Genomic DNA, 20,310 nt, shown 5'->3' with positions numbered 1-20,310 from the left:
AGAGGGAGCCCTGCCTCTGCCAGCAGACGGCAGGTAAGCAGGAGCAGTTGTACCAACTAGTGGTGAGTGGTGAGCTGGTTGGTGTTGTCGTAGCAATGATGCGGATGTAGCAGGTGGATCTGTAGGTTTGCAGACCACACGGCCCACAAAGTGATGTCCGGCATGGTGTGCTCTCTCACAAGTAACTGAAGGTGGCGCCAGAGTTGCGATAGAGTTCGGCCCCCCAGTGTTCCTCATACAAGATCTTGGCAATTAATTCTTGTAGTGAGCAGGCGAGTCGTTCCATGATCGTTTTCTTTGCGAACTCATACTTTGGTGGAGGCAGTGCAAGAGGAGTAGATCGCAAATTAAGTCCAAGTGATCATGGAGGTGCATGACGAGACACAGGAATTGAGAGTTGTTGTCGGACACATGATGCAACTCGAAAAGATGCTCGACAAGCACAAACCATGATACAGGGTTGTCTTCGTGTAAAGGTGGCAGCTTCAGCAGATGATCTGGGGAGGGGATGAAGGCAGCTTCTGTGTCCCTTGGAAAACGGGCTGGTCCATGGCAGGAGAGGCTGTACAGCAGGCCAGCACAGTAGGTGTGGGTGCGTTATTGGTAAGAACGTCTGTAGCAATGGTAGGTTGCATTGTCCTTGACATGTAGCAAAAACCCGACGCGGCTGGCACAGTTGGTACCGTGGGAATGAGCGGTTGTGCAATATGTGTAGGGGTCCCATAAACTGGACCGTAGGTTACAGGTACTGATTTGAACTTGCCCATCTTAGAAATAATGCAGAAGGCCAGTGCGGCAGACACAGGTGGAGCTGTGAGAGAGGTGAGTGGCTGAGCGGTTGGAACTGGGGTCCCTTGGGAATGTGGGGGGGGGGGGGGGGGGCAGGGGGGTTAGTAACTCATGTGACAAAAGAGTGACTTCTTCGCGCACGTTGAAAACATGCCCCGTGGGTTCTGACTATAAATTACCGGTTGAACTTGTGGAAGATCACTGTGGTGTGGTATGACACCCCTGGAAGGCGAAACATCAAAAGATGTACTCGAACCCACGTGGTCGAAAAGTTGAGCAACTGGTCTGGCGGGTGAGCAATGTGGTTGGAGATCGCGAATCACCATGGAGTAATGGAGAGCCGGCCATTGGCGAAGGATTGAAGGGGCCCGGCGGTTGTAGTTGGGCTTTCAAATCTTCTAACAAAGCGTTGGGTGAGGTGGTCATGGCGGCGTGCGCATAACCTGTTGATTTACAACACCCGGCGCGGAATTCGTGGAAGACATAGAAACTTCGGGGTCACCAGCATGGGAACAGGATATGAATAGCGGTGTATGGAATAAACTGCCCCCACTAATATCTGCACATACATATAGTTAAGACAATTATCATACATGTGCTCACAGTACAAGGTATAAGAACAGAATTAATTAACATGGTGACTTGGCTGAGTGACCTGAGTCCTAAAGATTAATGTTGTCTATGGTCAATACGGCCTATCGTCACCACAAGTGTTTCCTCTTAATAGATTGAAAATTGCAAACTCATTTAGCTGATTGACCAGATTTGTGTTGGTGCTTCCATATGGAGAAGGTGTTTATTATTTTAACGAGATCTGTTATTTGAGCTTATAGCTGTTTAAACAATGATGAGCAATTTTTTCTTATCTCTGCCAATATCTTTCTACATGATCCTTAAAAATACTCAGTTAAAAAAAATCACTATTTTTCTCCGTCTCAAAACAGATACACTTTTTCCTTTAAACTGTGTATGTGCTTTCACTAGATAAATCACTTTAACTGAATGAAGTTTCAGCTGTAGCTCCAATAGCAGTAAACTGTAATCTCAAGTACAGCTGAACAACATCTCAACCACACCACAAAGGAATGCAAACAGCAACTGAATATGAAAACAAGTTAGTTAGTTCCACTTTTTTAACAATTAAATAAATAATGCCCAATGATGGCACTGTTAACTGAAGTAAATTCTCTTTCTAATGCTGGCTTGTGCTAAGCATTCTTATAATAGGAAGCTTTGCAGACAATTTTTGATTTATGAAGGATGGAATTTGCTAAGACACAACTTAATCCAATGAACATAAAACACAAGAAAAACAAAGCAATAAATCAGTCATATGCTTTACAGAGATTAATAAAAGTGTAAAATACACACTATTTGTTCTCATTATCAGATGTTGCAGAAGTGGAAGAAATGTGAGTGTAATAGTTTAAATTTTGTGACACTACAGTGTCTTTTTTAGCAGATGTTTGAATTTGTTTGTTCTGTGCAGTGTCATCAGTCCAATTTCAGTTTTACCATGCTTCCTTGATAATAATTGTATCACATTTTTCTTTACGTCTCCAATATTGAATCCAAGCATTACTGCATTCCACCTGAACTCCTTTAGACTTTCTTTCACCTCTTATTTATTTTCAGCCATTATTATCATTTGCATAATCCATCTGTTCATTGTTCATTTAGAAGTACTCTTTGTCATTCTGTTTTCTTGTTTGTGCCCTACATAATCTTCTCCATAATTAAGTTGAAAAGCATATGTGTATTGCATCCCCTTGTTTGATGTCAGTTTTATCTGTAATTCATGTTTTAGCCTTGCTCTTTAATTTAACGCTCATCTCAAGGCCTGTGTGCACCCTACAATAATCCTCCTGAGCTCTTTAATTGCTTTCAGTACACAGTATGTAATTTCTTGGTGAATGCTACTGTATGCTTCGGAGAAAACAATTAAGGTTGTCAATATCATATTCCCAGCATTTTACTGATGTTTCTGTCTTTGTAAATATGTTGTTGATATTTAAATAAATTGGTTTTTTTTCCAGCCTTTTCGTTACCAGTCAATAGCTTCCGATTTAGCTAACAGATTTGGTGGGCCATCGGATAAATTAGAAATAGATGTGAAGTCCATCACCCTGCCTGATCTTTCATTCCCCATGACTCTTGGCCGCAAAGAGAACTTCTCTCCTCTTATACCATATCATAACAGAATGGCAGCACGGCTAGTAGAAACATTTATGGGTAAGTACTATAGTAGAAAAATTTAATATATGTTATATCAGTTTAACCTTAATACCTCTTTAGTTAGCAGAATTTGGAAATAAATTCAATATTCTGATTAAAATAATTAGGCTTTTTCCATTGGCTAGGTTGATTAAAATTTGCTACCGTTATGAGTATCTTTAACAAGGACTAATTAATTATTTTGATATTGTTGATTGAGGTAGCACCATTGTTTCAAGAATGGACTCACATTCTCAAGGGGTGAGGTCCAAGTTCCAATCCATCTTTCCAGATTTGGGTTTTCCATGGTTTCTCTAAATCACTTAATGTTAATACAAAGAAGGTTTATTCAGAAAGGACACTTCCATTTCTCCTTTCCATCCTTTTTTCAATCCAACCAGGTGATCCATTTTCAAAGACCTCCTTGTCAAGGGGGGGTTAAACTCTAATCTTCCTCCATTTCTGTTTTCTTGTTTTATAAATCATGTTTGTGATATTTCTATATGAACTGAAATGTGTAGAATTGTTAGAATGGAGCATACACTTTCTCAGTGAATGCATTGTTACATGGTTGCCATTTGTGTGTTTTCACTTGTCAGTGATGAGTGGCCCGGTGCACCTATATCATCTCGCACTTAAAATTTGGGTGTGAGCAGGGCTGTCAACAGGTGATGGCAGCATTACTGAAATGTGCACGGTACCAGCATTGTGGAGGCGGTGTGGTGGCAGAATCAGATGGCCTGATGCTGTCAGTTGTTGGTGTCATGTCTTACGCATTGTAGGCATTAACAAGAAATTAGTGTAATGCATAATATCACTGTAATAGCGGCATTTCTGCAGTCAGGGTTGCCATTTAGGCAAGGAATAACCCAATGATACACAGAGACTTTGAATCTCAACATACAACAGTGAGCCAAAACATTATTACCAACTGTTTAACAGTGTGATGTTCCACTTTTCAAACACAGTACAGCAGAGACTCTGCTTGGCATGGATTCTAAAAGTGTTTGACAGGATTCCAGAAGTGCGTGGCACCAGATGTCTATGCACAGGTCAAACAATTCTCTCAAATTAAAGGAGGGTGGTTTAAGGGCACACAACTGGCGCCTAATATGTGTTCCAATGGGTACAGATCAGACATATTTGCTGGCAAAGACATCAATGTGAGTTCACTATATTGCCCATCAAACCACTGTAGCATGATTCTGACCTTGCAACACAGACAGTTATCCTGCTGGAACATATCATTGCATGGAGGGAGACTTCAAGCATGATGCAGGTCATCCACAATAACTTTCATGTAGTTCACTGCTATCATGATGCCTTTGATTACCTTCCACAGTCCCATGGATGTCCAACTCAATATACCCCATAGCATAATTCAACCCACACCGGCCTGCATCTGTGGCACAGTGCATGTTTCGAGCAGCCACTCGCCTGGATGAAGTCGTGTAAGGACCCAACCATTGACCTGGTGTAACAAGAAATGCAATTCATTCAACTGGCAATACATTTCTGTTTTATTTATGCCACGTGGCTAGGGCCTACCGTTGGGCAGGCTGGTTGCCTGGTGCAAGTCCTTCGAGTTGACACCACTTTGGTGACTTGCGTGTCGATAGGGATGAAATGATGATGATGATAACAACGCAACACCCACTCCCTGAGCTGAGAAAATCTCCGACCCATCCAGGAATCAAACCTGGGCTGTTAGGTATGATATTCCATCGTGCTGACCACTCAGCTACATTTCTATTGATCCAAGGTGAAAAATCAGTGATGCTGCAACCACTGCAATCATAACTGATGATGTTGTTGGGCCAACACAGAAACACATAGGGGTCATGTGGTGTGGAGCTCCATTTTCTACAATTGCCGTTGAACAGTGTGCTGTGAAACACTTGTGCCTGCACCAGCATTGTACCCTGTCATCGTATCTGCCGCAGATCGCTGCCTATCCTGGATTACACAATGAGGGTCCTCCGACCTCTGTCTTTTGTGATGAGATGTTGTTCAATACGATATGGCCTACTCATTATTTCACCATCCCTTAACCACTTTCCATAGGTGCTCACAAAGGTTGCATACAAACAGGTGACCAGAATCACCATTCTAGGGATTCTCTTTTCCAGCCACAGTGCCACAACAATCTACCCATTGTCAAAACTGCTTATAACAGTGGATTTCCACATTTTCAGCCCGTACCTTTGCCATAATGACTGCTCATTCATCGCTCTTTCACTTACATTCTTTCCTTACTGCATCAGATGCCCACAGCACCACCAGTAGACTTTCAACATCACAGTGAGCAGTGGTAATAATATTTGGCTCATCAATACGTATCATTTATCTTAGATAGAATGATACACAAATATCTTACATTCTCAGTTGTTCAATCCAAACTAAATGTTTTGGACACAGACCAGTCACTCTGTGCTGCCATTGTTGGTCAGTGATAGTCTTAGGGGTGTTGTCCCCACAAGTTTCTTAGCCAAAGCTACCTGTTTCTGTACCCGAATGCTGTTGTCTGGCTTGAGACTGTGGTTAACAAGACAGTAATATTTCTCTATGCACTGCAAATGGATGTATGTGTAATAAACAACAAGGTATTGTTTTAAATTTATCAGATGTAATGCTCCTTAAGCAAAGATAGGGAGAAATGATTAACAGTATTTTTTGTGTGAAATTTCCTGAAGTGAAATTAACTGCTATGTTTGTGTTCATGCAATTCTGTGTAAATTAACTATAGAAAATTTGTGAAAGAATTTAGTTTCAAAAGTAACCAGTTTTGAAAAGGATAGATTGTTACTCACCATATAGAGGAAATATTGAGTTTGCTAACAGGCACAGCAAAAAGACTGCTATACACTTGAGGATTTGGTGAAAAGCCTTCCTGTAAAGAAGGAAACACACACACACACACACACACACACACACACACACACACGTTATTACTGTTTCTGGCCACTGAGGTCAATTAAACAATCACAAAAGAGTTAAAGTTCATAGAACCAGAACAAGATGGGACAGCATGAGTGAGCAAGCATTATGGTGGAAGAACAATACCAGAAAGCCCATGAGTCATTGCAAACTCATTTCAGCACGATAATTAATAATCCGTATTGTGATACTAAGTACAATGTAGTAGAGAGTGGCCAAGTTTCATGATGTCAACAATCTACACTCAGCAAACGATATGTCATTGGGGATCCCGGCCGCTGTTTATAAAAGCATTTTGGCTAGTAGATGGCGGGGTCAGGTAAGTATGATGGAGCATCGCCTAACATGAGTTGCCCTGCTCCCCAACCTCTTTGACTAACTGACATCAATCTTTCTTGTTGTTGAATCGATGTCCTTATCAAAGTGAGACACATAATCCCTCTCCCCTAGAGTCATTCAGTCTGGGTAGTGATGGAGACAACAAGCCAGATGAAGGGAAGTGTAGGTGGGTGTGTTGCCCATTGGTTCCACCAGAAGAGGCTGCACATCTGTCTCCAGTGGTGACAGGGAGGTCAGAGATGCCTCGTCCATCTCACCTCCAAAGGTAGAGTTGTGTCCACAGTTTCACATCAGTGGTGTAATTCTCATAGTTGCTATGTGGAGAAACCATGATGGAAAGACACTGGAAAAGTACAGGGCTTGGGTTGATATTTGAGGTGGTGGAGCTGTTGCCAGCTGATTGGACAGCAGATGAGGGCAGAGCTGATTTGCATGCCCACTAGGCACACCCCTTTTGCTTCAGTGTCGAACATCATATAGTCCCACTTGGCAGTCATGATACCCAGAACCCATCCTGGGAATTGGCCATATGAGTGGTCTCAGACAGTGGTACCCACCGCATATTTGGGGCTGTTTCTCGACATCTGTTATTATGGCACTGGCTTCAAGAGGTCCAGTAGTGTGTGCTGCCAATGAGCCTGCAGAATTTCAGTTAGGGAGTGGCTCTGGACTGGGGTGTTCTTGCAGGCTCATAAAAAAGCATGCAGCACATATTCCATATTGGTAGCGCTGATCGTTTTGGTCATTTGCATTTTGAATGTGCGCTTGAGGCTCTCAGCTTCATTATTAGACGTGGGACAAAGAGGGACAGATAACATATTTTGGATGTTATTGTTTCTGTAGAAGTTCATAAACTGAATGTATCACAATTATGGTCCACTGTCTGAGTCCAAGACGTGACGAGCAGCCTCTGTCACAACTATCTTTTTTAGCGCACTGTGTGACATTCAATATTTGAAATAACAATCATCATAATGAGTGGAAATAACAGACACTGAAAAGTTGAAGATGATCATATTGGATCAATTGCCAGTGTACATCACTGAGAGGTAAAAGTTTGAATGATGGATGCACAACTAAGAACTGTATTATAATTAAATTCACCTGTGGGAAGTGCATGTCCATCGTTTGCCTGGATATGATGTAAATATGGTAATTAACCCAACACCATTTTAAATTATTCTTCATTTATTGCTTTAAATTTCACCAGACAATGAAATATATTAATTTAAACATTCTGTGCTGCAACTAACACAGGCTACCATCTCAGCACATATGAAAGCAGACTCAACACAGAATACAATGCCAGGCACTGTTGCCATGATAACAGTACCATTTAAGAATCACCATTTTATGTAGTACTGTTTAGAAGAGTGCATAATTGGAATTACAGTTAAAAGTTATAATTCATTGACAATTTAAATAAAGTATTGTTACTGTAAAATATGGTTACAAGTTTTGCATAAGCAGAATTTAGTTAGCAATACATTTTATATAATAAACAATTGATAAAAAAAGTCAATTTACATTTTAATTACTGGGTGGTTTTTATTACTAACATTCTCCCTGAGTCCTTGATAAAGGGTGGACTCACTGATACAGTCATATGTGTGGAAGAAATGGCATAAATATGTTTAAGTCAGTTACAAAATATCAAGTCTTCCAGAATTTCCCTTAATTCACTATTTTATACAAAATAATAATATTATGGTATCAAACAGTGCCTCCTTTACATCTAATTATGCTTGAACCTGGTAAAGTATCAAAATTATGTATGTCAGAAAGTTAACTATAGTTACAAATATCATTATTCCATAACCTATTCATCAGGTAATCCTTTTTTAACTGTATCAGCAAGAACATTACATAACAAAAGATGTACCATTGACCAGTCCCATTACAGTGGATAGTTGGGGCTGAGGATGGGGTATTTGAGTGAGTTACATAGGGAGGTTTGGAGAGCATTTCAATGGCCTCTACCCATGTCACCAAGGAAATGCCAGTCACTGTCAAATTGTTATGCTATGCTTGATGAGAGTGTGTTGATGTATAGCATGTGTTGTGCCCCACTTGTAAGAATACTGATTTGGTGTGGCTGTGCCACCATGGTTGTTTCAGTGTCATTCAGGACAAAAAATTTTGCAGCAGCACCGTCAGTGTTGCCATGGAATGTTCTGTGTCCTGGGACAAGTCTGGCCAGTAAATGTGCCATCTGCAAGTGGCATTCTCCAGTGGTCTGCATGCAGAAACCACATGCTGCAAGGGTGATGCTGCATAGGATGAGAATCCGACGGTAGCTTTCAGTTACTGAATACCGAAGAATGCCTCTGATGGTTTGCTTGTGTTTGATGTTGTAGCAAGTGCAGAGTTTGAAGCTCAACAGGGGTGTTGGTGAGCAGGCATATGAAGTGTACTACCTGTTAGAGGACTGGCCCCTCTATTATAGCATGAATAATCTTTTGCATAGTGATGGGCAGCTCATCAAGAATATCCAATAGCCTCCCATCAATAGCAAAACTCATTGGATCTTGTTTATCAATGTGTGGATTGGGATGCATGGGTTTCCAGGAAAACACATCTGCATTGGCATGATGAGAGGCAGATCTCTAGCGGATTTGGTATTGGTATTTGCTTATGAAAATGACTACCTTTGTAATCTCTGAGCTATTTTGTCCATTAAAGGGATGGAGGATTGAAGTGGGAGTCCAGAGCATTTTGGTCGATAGTCAGGTGAAATTATACTTCTTAGAGGAATTTATGAAATTGTTTTGTGCCATGTGTTATTTATAGCACTTTCTTTTCAATGGAACTGTAGTAAAGTCGAGCAGAATTTAGAGTTTTCAAGGCACATGCAATGAGGTGTTCTGTGTGATCAGAATTTTTGTGTGGTAAAGGTGCATCCATGTTGTGTTAGTAGGTATTGGCAATAAGGACATATGGTTTACTGAGGATAAACATGGCTAGGAATGGGCACATTGAAAGGTGCACTTGAGTAATCAAAAACTTGTTGGCAAGAGAGAGCCATGAAATTTGGTGCCTTTTTTCTGAGGAGGTTGAGAGGTTGGGATGTTTCTGATGCCTGGAGGACACATTTCTCATAATAATTGACTTTGCCCAGTAAGGATTGTAATTCTTTAAGTTTACTTTGCAGGTAGGGTTTGATGATGACAGATGTTATCTTCATTAGGCATAACCATACATCCATACTAAGAACATGTTCCTGGTAGTCAACCTTTGATTGAAAGAATCCTAATTTCTCTTAGGTTGCAACAGAATCCTTGCATTATAAAGTTTGGAAAAGAAGGCAGAGATTATGTTGATTTGCTTCCCTCATTTTGCCTGCAATGACCATGTCATAGTGGTAGTTAATGCAACACAGGGAGTTCCATTAATTCTGAAAGATTACAAGGGTACTAACCACACTGAAAGGGAAGTGATTATAGTGGTAGAGGCTGAAAGGAGAACTGATGACCATGAACTGCTGATAAACCTCTTCTAGTGGCAGCTGTATATACAGTACACCTCTGCTAGGTCAATTTTGAAAAAATATTTTCTTCTGACTAGTTTTGATCTAAGTTTGTTGATGTGGGGAATGATGTAAGTATCAATAATTGATTAAGCATTTAAATCGTTTTAAAATCTCCACAGATATGAATTATACTTCAGATATCCAGAGAAACACTTATAGAGTAGCGCATAGATTTGTAGTAATAGGTGTCAGTATGCCTAAATGCCAAATGCTGTGATATAACCCATTCCTGCTCAGAATGTAAGGTGAAGTTTGACACAGTTTGGGTGTACAAGAAAGAAATGTGGAGTGTCTAATGGTTTCATTTCAATGTATGCTGCATAATTGGTAGCACAACTAAACCCAGGATGAAGAGAGATAAGAAACTTTCACACAGGCGGTAAAGATTGTCGAAAGGCACCACATGGCAACCAAATCATCAGTCTGAAACCACATGCATTAAAAGCTTGGAGACTAAAAAGAGTCTCAGCACAGTCTTAAGCAAAGACAGAAAATATTAATTAAGTCTTATAGCGGATCATCGTTACTGTATAGCGATGGTCCGCTATAAGACTCTCTGTTACCTGTAGCTCATTAGATGCTAATGTGTTGGAAGCAATTGAAGGGACTCAGCCGGAGTAAATGTGTTATCATTTATGAGAGACATGGAAGCTCCTGTATCTTCTTGAAATGTGACTGGGCAATCCAAAATGGAGGGTTGTGAGTCACATTTTATGTGGTAGTGCCGAAGAAGGATCTAATTGAAGCAGGATGATGTGACCTCATTTATGCCCATGCCAAGGTGCAATTTGTGCTTTTACCAGTGAGGGGGATGTCTTAGGGGGTTAGTAGAATTATGTAGGTTACTAGCTTGGACCATGGCGTTACGCATGGTTAAACAGCTATTTATAAATAGATGTTAATGTCGAAACTCACTATTCACGCATATGCACTATCAGAAAGGCCATCCCTTGTTATATCTTTAAAAGTACATTATAGGTAAAGGTTATTTACAAAATCATCTACACTCCTGGAAATTGAAATAAGAACACCGTGAATTCATTTGTCCCAGGAAGGGGAAACTTTATTGACACATTCCTGGGGTCAGATACATCACATAATCACACTGACAGAACCACAGGCACATAGACACAGGCAACAGAGCATGCACAATGTCGGCACTAGTACAGTGTATATCCACCTTTCGCAGCAATGCAGGCTGCTATTCTCCCATGGAGACGATCGTAGAGATGCTGGATGTAGTCCTGTGGAACGGCTTGCCATGCCATTTCCCCCTGGCGCCTCAGTTGGACCAGTGTTCGTGCTGGACGTGCAGACCACGTGAGACGACGCTTCATCCAGTCCCAAACATGCTCAATGGGGGACAGATCCGGAGATCTTGCTGGCCAGGGTAGTTGACTTACACCTTCTAGAGCACGTTGGGTGGCACGGGATACATGCGGACGTGCATTGTCCTGTTGGAACAGCAAGTTCCCTTGCCGGTCTAGGAATGGTAGAACGATGGGTTCGATGACGGTTTGGATGTACCGTGCACTATTCAGTGTCCCCTCGACGATCACCAGTGGTGTACGGCCAGTGTAGGAGATCGCTCCCCACACCATGATGCCGGGTGTTGGCCCTGTGTGCCTTGGTCGTATGCAGTCCTGATTGTGGCGCTCACCGGCACGGCGCCAAACACGCATACGACCATCATTGGCACCAAGGCAGAAGTGACTCTCATCGCTGAAGACGACACGTCTCCATTCGTCCCTCCATTCACGCCTGTCGCGACACCACTGGAGGCGGGCTGCACGATGTTGGGGCGTGAGCGGAAGACGGCCTAACGGTGTGTGGGACCGTAGCCCAGCTTCATGGAGACGGTTGCGAATGGTCCTCGCTGATACCCCAGGAGCAACAGTGTCCCTAATTTGCTGGGAAATGGCGGTGCGGTCCCCTACGGCACTGCGTAGGATCCTACGGTCTTGGCGTGCATCCGTGCGTCGCTGCGGTCCGGTCCCAGGTCGACGGGCACGTGCACCTTCTGCCGACCACTGGCGACAACATCGATGTACTGTGGAGACCTCACACCCCACGTGTTGAGCAATTCGGCGGTACGTCCACCCGGCCTCCCGCATGCCCACTATACGCCCTCGCTCAAAGTCCGTCAACTGCACATACGGTTCACGTACACGCTGTCGCGGCATGCTACCAGTGTTAAAGACTGCGATGGAGCTCCGTATGCCACGGCAAGCTGGCTGACACTGACGGCGGCGGTGCACAAATGCTGCGCAGCTAGCGCCATTCGACGGCCAACACCGCGGTTCCTGGTGTGTCCGCTGCGCCGTGCGTGTGATCATTGCTTGTATAGTCCTCTCGCAGTGTCCGGAGCAAGTATGGTGGGTCTGACACACCGGTGTCAATGTGTTCTTTTTTCCATTTCCAGGAGTGTATATACAGGTATACAAGGGGAATTAAAAAAGTAGAGGCACATTTGTGAAAAGCTGTACTTATTCCGATGATAGAAAACTGAAACATATTAATAGGATTAATAGTAAGACTTATTAACAACTTTCAGTGTTCGGCTCCACAAATTATATGTAAAGTTTTACTCCAGTGCGTGGGAAATAAACATCCCAGGTTGGGATGCATAAACTAAAACCAGAGGAGGGCATGGTGTGATGCAGAGGTGGGGAAATCCCCCCCACCCCCCCCTGCAAATCGCACACTGGCCCATGCTCATGCACGGGTGAACATATGTGGCTGCTGCTGATGGCAGCGACAAGGGTGGGCTTGTGACATTCCAAGCAGTATTTGTGTTTATGAGGTCGCTGGTGTCAGAGGTGAGTGCAATAGCACTGTAGGCACATGGGCAGGGGCAATTGTGAGGGCAGTCAATCTGAATGGGATGCAGGGGACTGTTTATCCAAAAGAGCTCTATGAGCAGTTTTGGATAAACAGTCCCCTGCATATGTAAGATGCAGACTGGTGAGCTAGTGTGTGCAGTCTCTGTTAAATGATGGGCTGTTTGAAACCTGGTTGTGCAATTTGGTGTGAAAACTGGATGAACTTTCAGTGTAAGACACAGTGCTGACACTGCTACACGTTGAGCAGTTTGAATCCCAGTTCCACAATTTGCTTTGGGAACAGGATGAGATTTTAATAGAAGACACACACCTTGAACAAATGTAGCATCTTATGTGAAAACTTGTCAGCTTTAGCAAGTTTGAGAACATCTTGTAGGGTCAGATTCTCCAACTGTAGTGCTTTTAAACACTTGTTCTGGTCTACAGGAAACTGACTGATTATATCTTGTACAAAGGAATGTGCATACAATTGATTGCAACTCAATTTAGTACACTAACAATGGCATTTGCAGCAAAGACCTTTAAATACATTTGCCCGTGCTACATATGATTGATTAGAGAATTTGTACCACTGAAAATATTTTCTAAAATGCCTGGCTGCTATTATCTGACACTTTTATTCATAATATGGGGAAAGTAATCTACAAATCTTTGAAAATTCCAGTTTCTGAGTCTAATAAGGACTTTAGTTTTTGAAGCAAATTCAACTATTTAGAATTAGTAGACAGAAGATATGCACATTACAATGCCATATCAGAAATGTTACATGCCTGTAAGTGCAGGGAGGGGCACTGGATATAACTGTCCCATTCCTAAGCATGTGTCTGAACACACTGTGTGATCAAAAGTATCCAGACACCACGAAAAACTTACGTTTTTCATATTAGGTGCATTGTGCTGCCACCTACTGCCAGGTACTCCATACCAGCAACTTCAGTAGTCATTAGATGTCGTGAGAGAGCAGAATGGGGCACTCCACAGAACTTATGGACTTCAAAGGTGGTCAGGTGATTGGGTATCACTTGTGTCTTATGTCTGTATGCAAGATTTCCACACTCCTAAACATCCCTAGGTCCAATTTTTAGGATGTGATAGTGAATTGGAAATGTGAAGGGACACGTGCAGCACAAAATTGTACAGGCCAACCTCGTCTGTTGACTGACAGAGACTGCTGACACTTGAAGAGGGTAGTAATATGTAATAGGCAGCCATCTATCCAGACCACCACACAGGAATTCCAAACTGCATCAGGATCCACTGCAAGTACTGTGGCAGGCAGGAGGTGAGAAAACTTGAATTTCATGGTCGAGTGGCTGCTCATAAGCCACACATCACACCGGTAAATGCCAAACAACACCTCGCTTGGTGTAAGGAGCGTAAACATTGGATGATTGAACAGTGGAAAACTGTTGTGTGGAGTGACGAATCATGGTACACAACATGGTGATCCGATGGCAGGGTGTGGGTATGACAAATGCCCAGTGAACATCATCTGCCTCCATGTGTAGTGCCAATAGTAAAACTTGGAGGCGGTGGTGTTATAGTGTGGTCATGTTTTTCATGGAGGGGGCTTCCACCCCTTGTTGTTTTGCATGGCACTATCACAGCACAGACCTACACTGATGTTTTAAGCACCTTCTATTTTCCCACTGATGAAGAGCAATTTGAGGATGGCGACTGCATCTTTCAACAGGATCGAGCAACTGGCCTGTGGCGGAGTGATTACACAACAATAACAGCCTTTTAATGGACTAGCCTGCACAGAGTCCTGACCTGAGTCCTATAAAACACCTTTGGGATGTTTTGAAACACCGACTTCATGCCAGACGTCACCGACCGACACCGATACCTCTCCTCAGTGCAGCACTCTTTGAAGAATGGGCTGCCATTTGCCAAGAAACCTTCCAGCACCTGATTGAACATTCTGAAAGTGGAAGCTGTCATCAAGGCTAAGGGTGGGCCAACACCATATTTAATTCCAGCATTACCAATGGAGGGCACCATGAACTTGTAAGTCATTTTCAGCCAGGTCTCCGGATACTTTTGATCACATAGTGTAGGTGGAAATGGTCGCAGTTGGAGCCCCAGATACTCTGCTTGTAGCAGTTATTGATGTGTTAGCTGCACTTGGAGCTATAAACGATCAGTTACCTGTAGCATATACATTTAATAATCAATTCTTAAATGTAGTAGAAAATGTAGGAACAGACAATTCATATTTTAATCGTATGGAAATCTCACCCACTTCTCCTTCTGAAATTAAGAAAATTATGTAGGCTCTCAAAAATAAAAGGTCATATGGATTTGATGGTGTTTACAACAGAGTACTAAAGACTTGTTCTCATATAATATGTGGTCCAGTCACATTAATGTGACCACTTCCTACTTTCAAAATCAACTAGCAATAACAAGTCACAAACAGCAAGTGGCACACTAGCAGTGGAAGGCATATAAAGTGTGTTGGGGGGATGGAAAACCCAGTGCAGTCATTGTTCATAATGTAGAAGTGGGGGCAATTTATTAGACACCCAAAAAGGCATGATCATTGGCTTTCAGGCCAAGGGTGGCCAAGGGTGTCTGAAAAGGCTAAGTTTGTAAACTGTTTTATATGTCACCCTGATGAAAGTATGCCATGTAAGGCAAAATGGCATTATTCAAAACTGGCACCGAGACAACTATGATGCACCACGAGAAATAGATCACGGGCAGGGGGGGGGACAATGGCTGCAGAGATGTGTACGGGCGAATAGACATACAACTTCTGAGCAACTGATCACACAGGCAAACCATGGGGCTACCAACAGTGTCTTCTCAATGACTGTGTAGCGAACATAGCCACATATGGGCCTCTGCAGCAGGCGCCAGGTTCATGCATCCATACCGACTGCCATTCTTTGATGACAAAGCCTGGAATTTGCATACCAATACTGCAAGTGGATGTACACTGAATGCTGACAGATGGCCTTTTCAGGTGAATCATGTTTTATGCTCTATCAGATAGGTGGGTATTGGCATGTATGGTGTGAAACATCTGAAAGCGAACATCTTGTAACAATTTTTGGAAGGGACCATGCCAGCGAAGGAATCATTATGGTCTGGGGGAATGTTTTTGTGGCATTACCTGGAAATATGCTTCTATCCTTGGGGACCATGTCCACCCCTATAAGCAGTTTAATATAAATGGATAGGTGAAAAATGTACTCACCAAGCGACAGCAGGGGAACACATACTCAAAAGGGTTTAATCTTTACAAGATTTCAGTGCCAGTAGTTCCTGCTTCTGTCAGAAGAGTTATAGGAGAAGGAAGAGGGGTGAAGGAAAGGGACTGGAGAGGTTTAACCCTTTCAGATCCTCTGGCTATAATCGTGCACATTAACTCTTAACGTGTCTTACCAGCAACAGAAGTATTTTCTCCCAATGGAAACATGAGGTACACATTTGTGAATGTTTGATCTTTTCATCATGAACAAGTGTTGCCAACTGTTGGCCACCACCATGAAAATATCAGCAAGTCAATCTAGCAGAGTGCAGCAGCTCGTGAGGACCAGAATAACACAGTGGTAGATCCTTTTTCTGCTGGGAGGATAATGATGGAGTCTTCAGCTTTTAGGGAACATAGAGCTTGGAGAGGGCAGGTTAGGCTAATGTTGTGGGGACCTGAGGAAAGGTTGTGAAGCACTGGTAGATGTGAGGAACTTTTGGAAAGCTTGTAAGGGATGATTCTGAGGTAGTGGTGATGGATCAAATTGGGATCGTGGTGCGAACTGTTGAAGGCAAGGTTCAATGTCAGGTTTGCTGTTGGGAAGGCTTTGGAATTGGTTTGCAAAGTGATATTTCCAGTTGACATTATGTGTAAAGGAAAGTAGGTCCTTCACCAAAGCAGCATGGTTAAATGCAGGTTTAGAGCTGAAAGTGAGACCCTTGGATAATACAGATAATTCAGGAGGGGACAGTACTTTGGATGAGAGGTTGTGAACACTGTACTGTTGTGACTGGTTCTTGTGACTGTGAGTTATTACTGGTCTGGGAGGCAGTGGCGAAGGCTGTGGGATGTTAAGGAGGTTGGTCAAGCTCGGTTTGTAGGAGAAGAGCAGTGGATGATGGTGTGGCTGTTTGGGGAGCTGCAGAGGGACAGAAAGGGAAACACCACTGTTGAGGTAATTTAGGAGAAGGTGGGATAGCTTTCTGAGGTGAAGTCTGCCATGTTGTTGCAGTCTGAAGTCTGCTTGGGACCTTAATTTTGATAGTGCAAAAGTATGTTTTCGAAAAGAATGGATGTAATATGTGATGGGATTCACCATGGCAAGAGAGGATGGTTTGGAGTGTTAGATATGATGTGAGTGGCAAAAACGAGAGGCAGAGGGTGGAAAAAGCTAGAAAAATGGGAGAAAACAGGGAAAAATTCAGGAAGATCAGAAAAATTGGCAGGAAAATCTTGAGAACAGACTATGGTTAACTTCTTGCAACAAGAGTGGTCTACATGATCAGAAAAAATGATTAGAAAATAAAAAAAATTAAAAAGCGATAGGGAAACTTGTGATGAAAGGAGAAAACATTTTAAAAACTGACCAGACAGAAAGAGAAAGTCACAGGTGATAATGTAAACTTCTTTGCTTGACAAATAAAGTAATGTAGGAGGAGGCAGTAAAAGTTGATCAGAGCAGTTTGGCGAAAAGCAAACACACAAAAACGTGAAAGAATTACATATATACGGGGTAAGTGGAGGGTAGGAAAGAAAATAGCTGTCAAATTTGAAAATAAAGAGGCGAAAGATGTTCAGGAGATGGCCCTGCTATGTAGTGGACTGTAGGCAAATTCATAAATCACAGTGGAATTCTGATATGCAAATTCACAAATAATAATGGGGCCATCTACGTGCATGAAGACCAGTACTAGAAAAGATGCAAAGGCAAAGTGTTAATTAATCTGGGTGCTACAAATAAGTAAACAATCAGACTACTAGCACGAAAGGTAGAGAACATAGTTTGAACAAGACAGATGACAACAGAGACTGTCAAGAGGGTTACATAAGAAGGAATGATGGCCATATGGGCCAATATAATAACGAAAATAATCAGTTATTGACAATATAATGTAAATGGATATAAAAAAATCTACTCACCAAGCTGCGGCAGGGGAACACACACACAAAAGTGTTTAACTTTTACTGGCTTTTGGAGCCAGTGGCTACTTCTTCTGGCAGAAAAGTTGAAGGGGAAGGAATAGGGGCGAAGGAAAAGAACTGGAGAGGTTTACAGAAAGGGGTACAGTTCAGAAAAGTCATCCAGAATCCTGGGTCAGGGGAGACTTACTGAATCGGATGAGAAGGGGAGATTGATTCTTGGAGACTGAACCAGACGAGATTTGAAAACCTGGGAGCTTAATGGCGGAAGACAAGGTAATACACAAGACAGAGATAAGTACTAAAACATCAGGCATGAGTAAATAAGAGTGAAAAGCTAAGTGCATTGCATGTAACGGAGGTGCGAGGGGGGATGTCGAAAAATAGACAGGTGAGAAAATAAAAGATGTAGGAAACTAAAATGGTATCCAGAAAGGAGTAGTTACTTTGAATAAATGCTGAGATGGAAGGAATTATTGTAAATTAAGGCCAGGTGGGTGGTAAGAACCGAGGACATGTTGTAGTGCTAGTTCCCACCTGCAGAATTCTGAGAAACTGGTGTCTGGGGGAAGAATCAAGATGGCGCATGTGGTGAAACAGGCACCTAGGTCATCACTGTCATGTTGTACAGCATATTATGAAATGACACGTCATACAAAAGCTGTTATGTAAACACTTTTGGCCTTTTAGGTTGGCATGCCTACCACCCAGTTATCAGTCAGGACAAACGGGCATAGGCAGAGAGTGTATACAGGCAGCATACAATGTCCTGTTGCAGAGCATGCTGTACAACATGACAGTGATGACCTCTGTGGCTGTGTCACCACATGCGCTAGGTGGATTCTTCCTCCAAACACCAGTTTCTCAGAACTCTGCTGGTGGAAACTAGCACTATAACACGTCCTTGGTTCTCATCATCCATCTAGCCTTAACTCACGTTAATTCCTTGCATCACAGAATGTATTCACAGCAACTACTCCTTTCTTCACTCCATTTTAGTTTTCTACATCTTTCATTTTCTGACCAGTCTATTTTTCACTGTCCTCCCTTCCACCTTTGTTACATGCAATGCACTTAGCTTTTCACTCTTATTAACTCATGCCAATGTTTTAGTAGTAATCTCTGTCTTGTATATTACTCGGTCTTCCATCTTTAAGCTCTCACAGTTTTCTAATCTCATCCACTGCTGTGCCTATCGGTCTTTCCTTCTCATCCCGTCCGGTTAGTTTCCCCTGACCTAGAGTTCTGGATGACTTTTCTGAACTGTACCCCTTTCCCTAAACCTCCCCTGTCCTTTTCATTCACATTTCTTCCTTCCACTTCAACTCTTCTGCCAGAAGAAGGAGCCACTGGCTCCAAAAGCTTGCAAAATTTAAACTCTTTTGTGTGTGTTCCCCGTCTACCACTTGGGGAGTAAATTTTTTATCTATCCATTTACATTATATTGCCTATATGCAGTTTGTTTTTTCTTTGTGTAATGGCATCTACCAGTAGGAGAGTGCGATGTGTCACACAGCCCACAGTTTATGTGTGTAGTTCAAAGAGTACCGGGATGGGTTTACCATACACCCCTGGCCACTAGACATCCTAGAATTAGATCCAGTTGAGAAACTGTGGCACCACTTCAAGCAGGCTGTATGTTCTATGGATCCTCAGCTGAGAAACCTGGGGCAGCTGGCCACAGCATTGGCGTTGGCATGGTTCCCTGTCCCTGTCTGTACCTTCCAGAACCTCATTGTCTCCCTTCCTGCACATCTCTCAGCAATCCACACTGCAAAAAACGGTTATTCAGGCTTTTGACAGGTGATCATATTAACATGACTCGACAGTGTAAGTACTGTCTTTTCTGAAATGCATCACTAACCCATGCGTTTCTCCAGGGAGACTGAGATGTGCCACTATTAAACCCCTCCATAAGAAGGTCATAGGAGAGGTGTTAATAACTACAACCCATATCACTAACATCCTTTATAGCTCACTGGAGCAACAATAATATCCTTAGTTAATCATAGTTGGGATTTCAGAAATGTTATTCAAGTGAGAATGTCATTTCCATGTTCACTTACCAAATTTTACAATCACTAAATAACAAAACAGCACCAGTTGGTGTTTTCTGTGACCTATCTAAGGCATTTAACCATGTTAATCACAGTATTCTCCTGGATAAACTGAGGTTTTGTGGAATTGATGGTATAGCTAACCAATGGGTAATGTCATATATAACCAAAAGAATTCAGAAAATTATGTTTCATAATTCAACCAATTTAAGCAGAAGAGGTGCTTCTGTGGCGGCAGCACCGTCCAACGCACGAAGGGCTGAACTACGGCACTGCCGACACAAGTAGGGGCAGCTGTACCGTTATGCGGAATTTCGGCAACGGTGCGTCGCACACCGGACCGCACGGGAACAAAGCTGCCAGCAGTGCGAGCTAGTCGACGCGACGCGACACACGTCTCCCCAGTTCTTCCGCCGCGGACCACGTGCGTCGAGTCAACGTGACTCCGCCGTAAATGCGTACGCGCGGTCGTAAACGCAG

General features: G+C 42.7%; 1 protein-coding gene across 1 annotated transcript in view; it reads left to right on the top strand.

Annotated features, from left to right (window-relative positions):
- LOC126418943 (phenoloxidase 2-like) overlaps window positions 1–20,310 on the top strand; it is a 233,575-nt gene that overhangs the window by 29,445 nt on the left and 183,820 nt on the right. The window contains exon 3 of the mRNA XM_050085979.1: window positions 2,826–3,021. Coding sequence (XP_049941936.1) covers window positions 2,826–3,021 — 196 coding nt within the window. The remainder of the gene's footprint in view (window positions 1–2,825; window positions 3,022–20,310) is intronic.

Source organism: Schistocerca serialis, chromosome 9 (genome assembly GCF_023864345.2).
Source record: "Schistocerca serialis cubense isolate TAMUIC-IGC-003099 chromosome 9, iqSchSeri2.2, whole genome shotgun sequence".
Taxonomy (NCBI): domain Eukaryota; kingdom Metazoa; phylum Arthropoda; class Insecta; order Orthoptera; family Acrididae; genus Schistocerca; species Schistocerca serialis.
The sequence above is the reverse complement of the archived record's forward strand: the minus strand, read 5'-3'. Positions and strand labels throughout refer to the sequence as shown.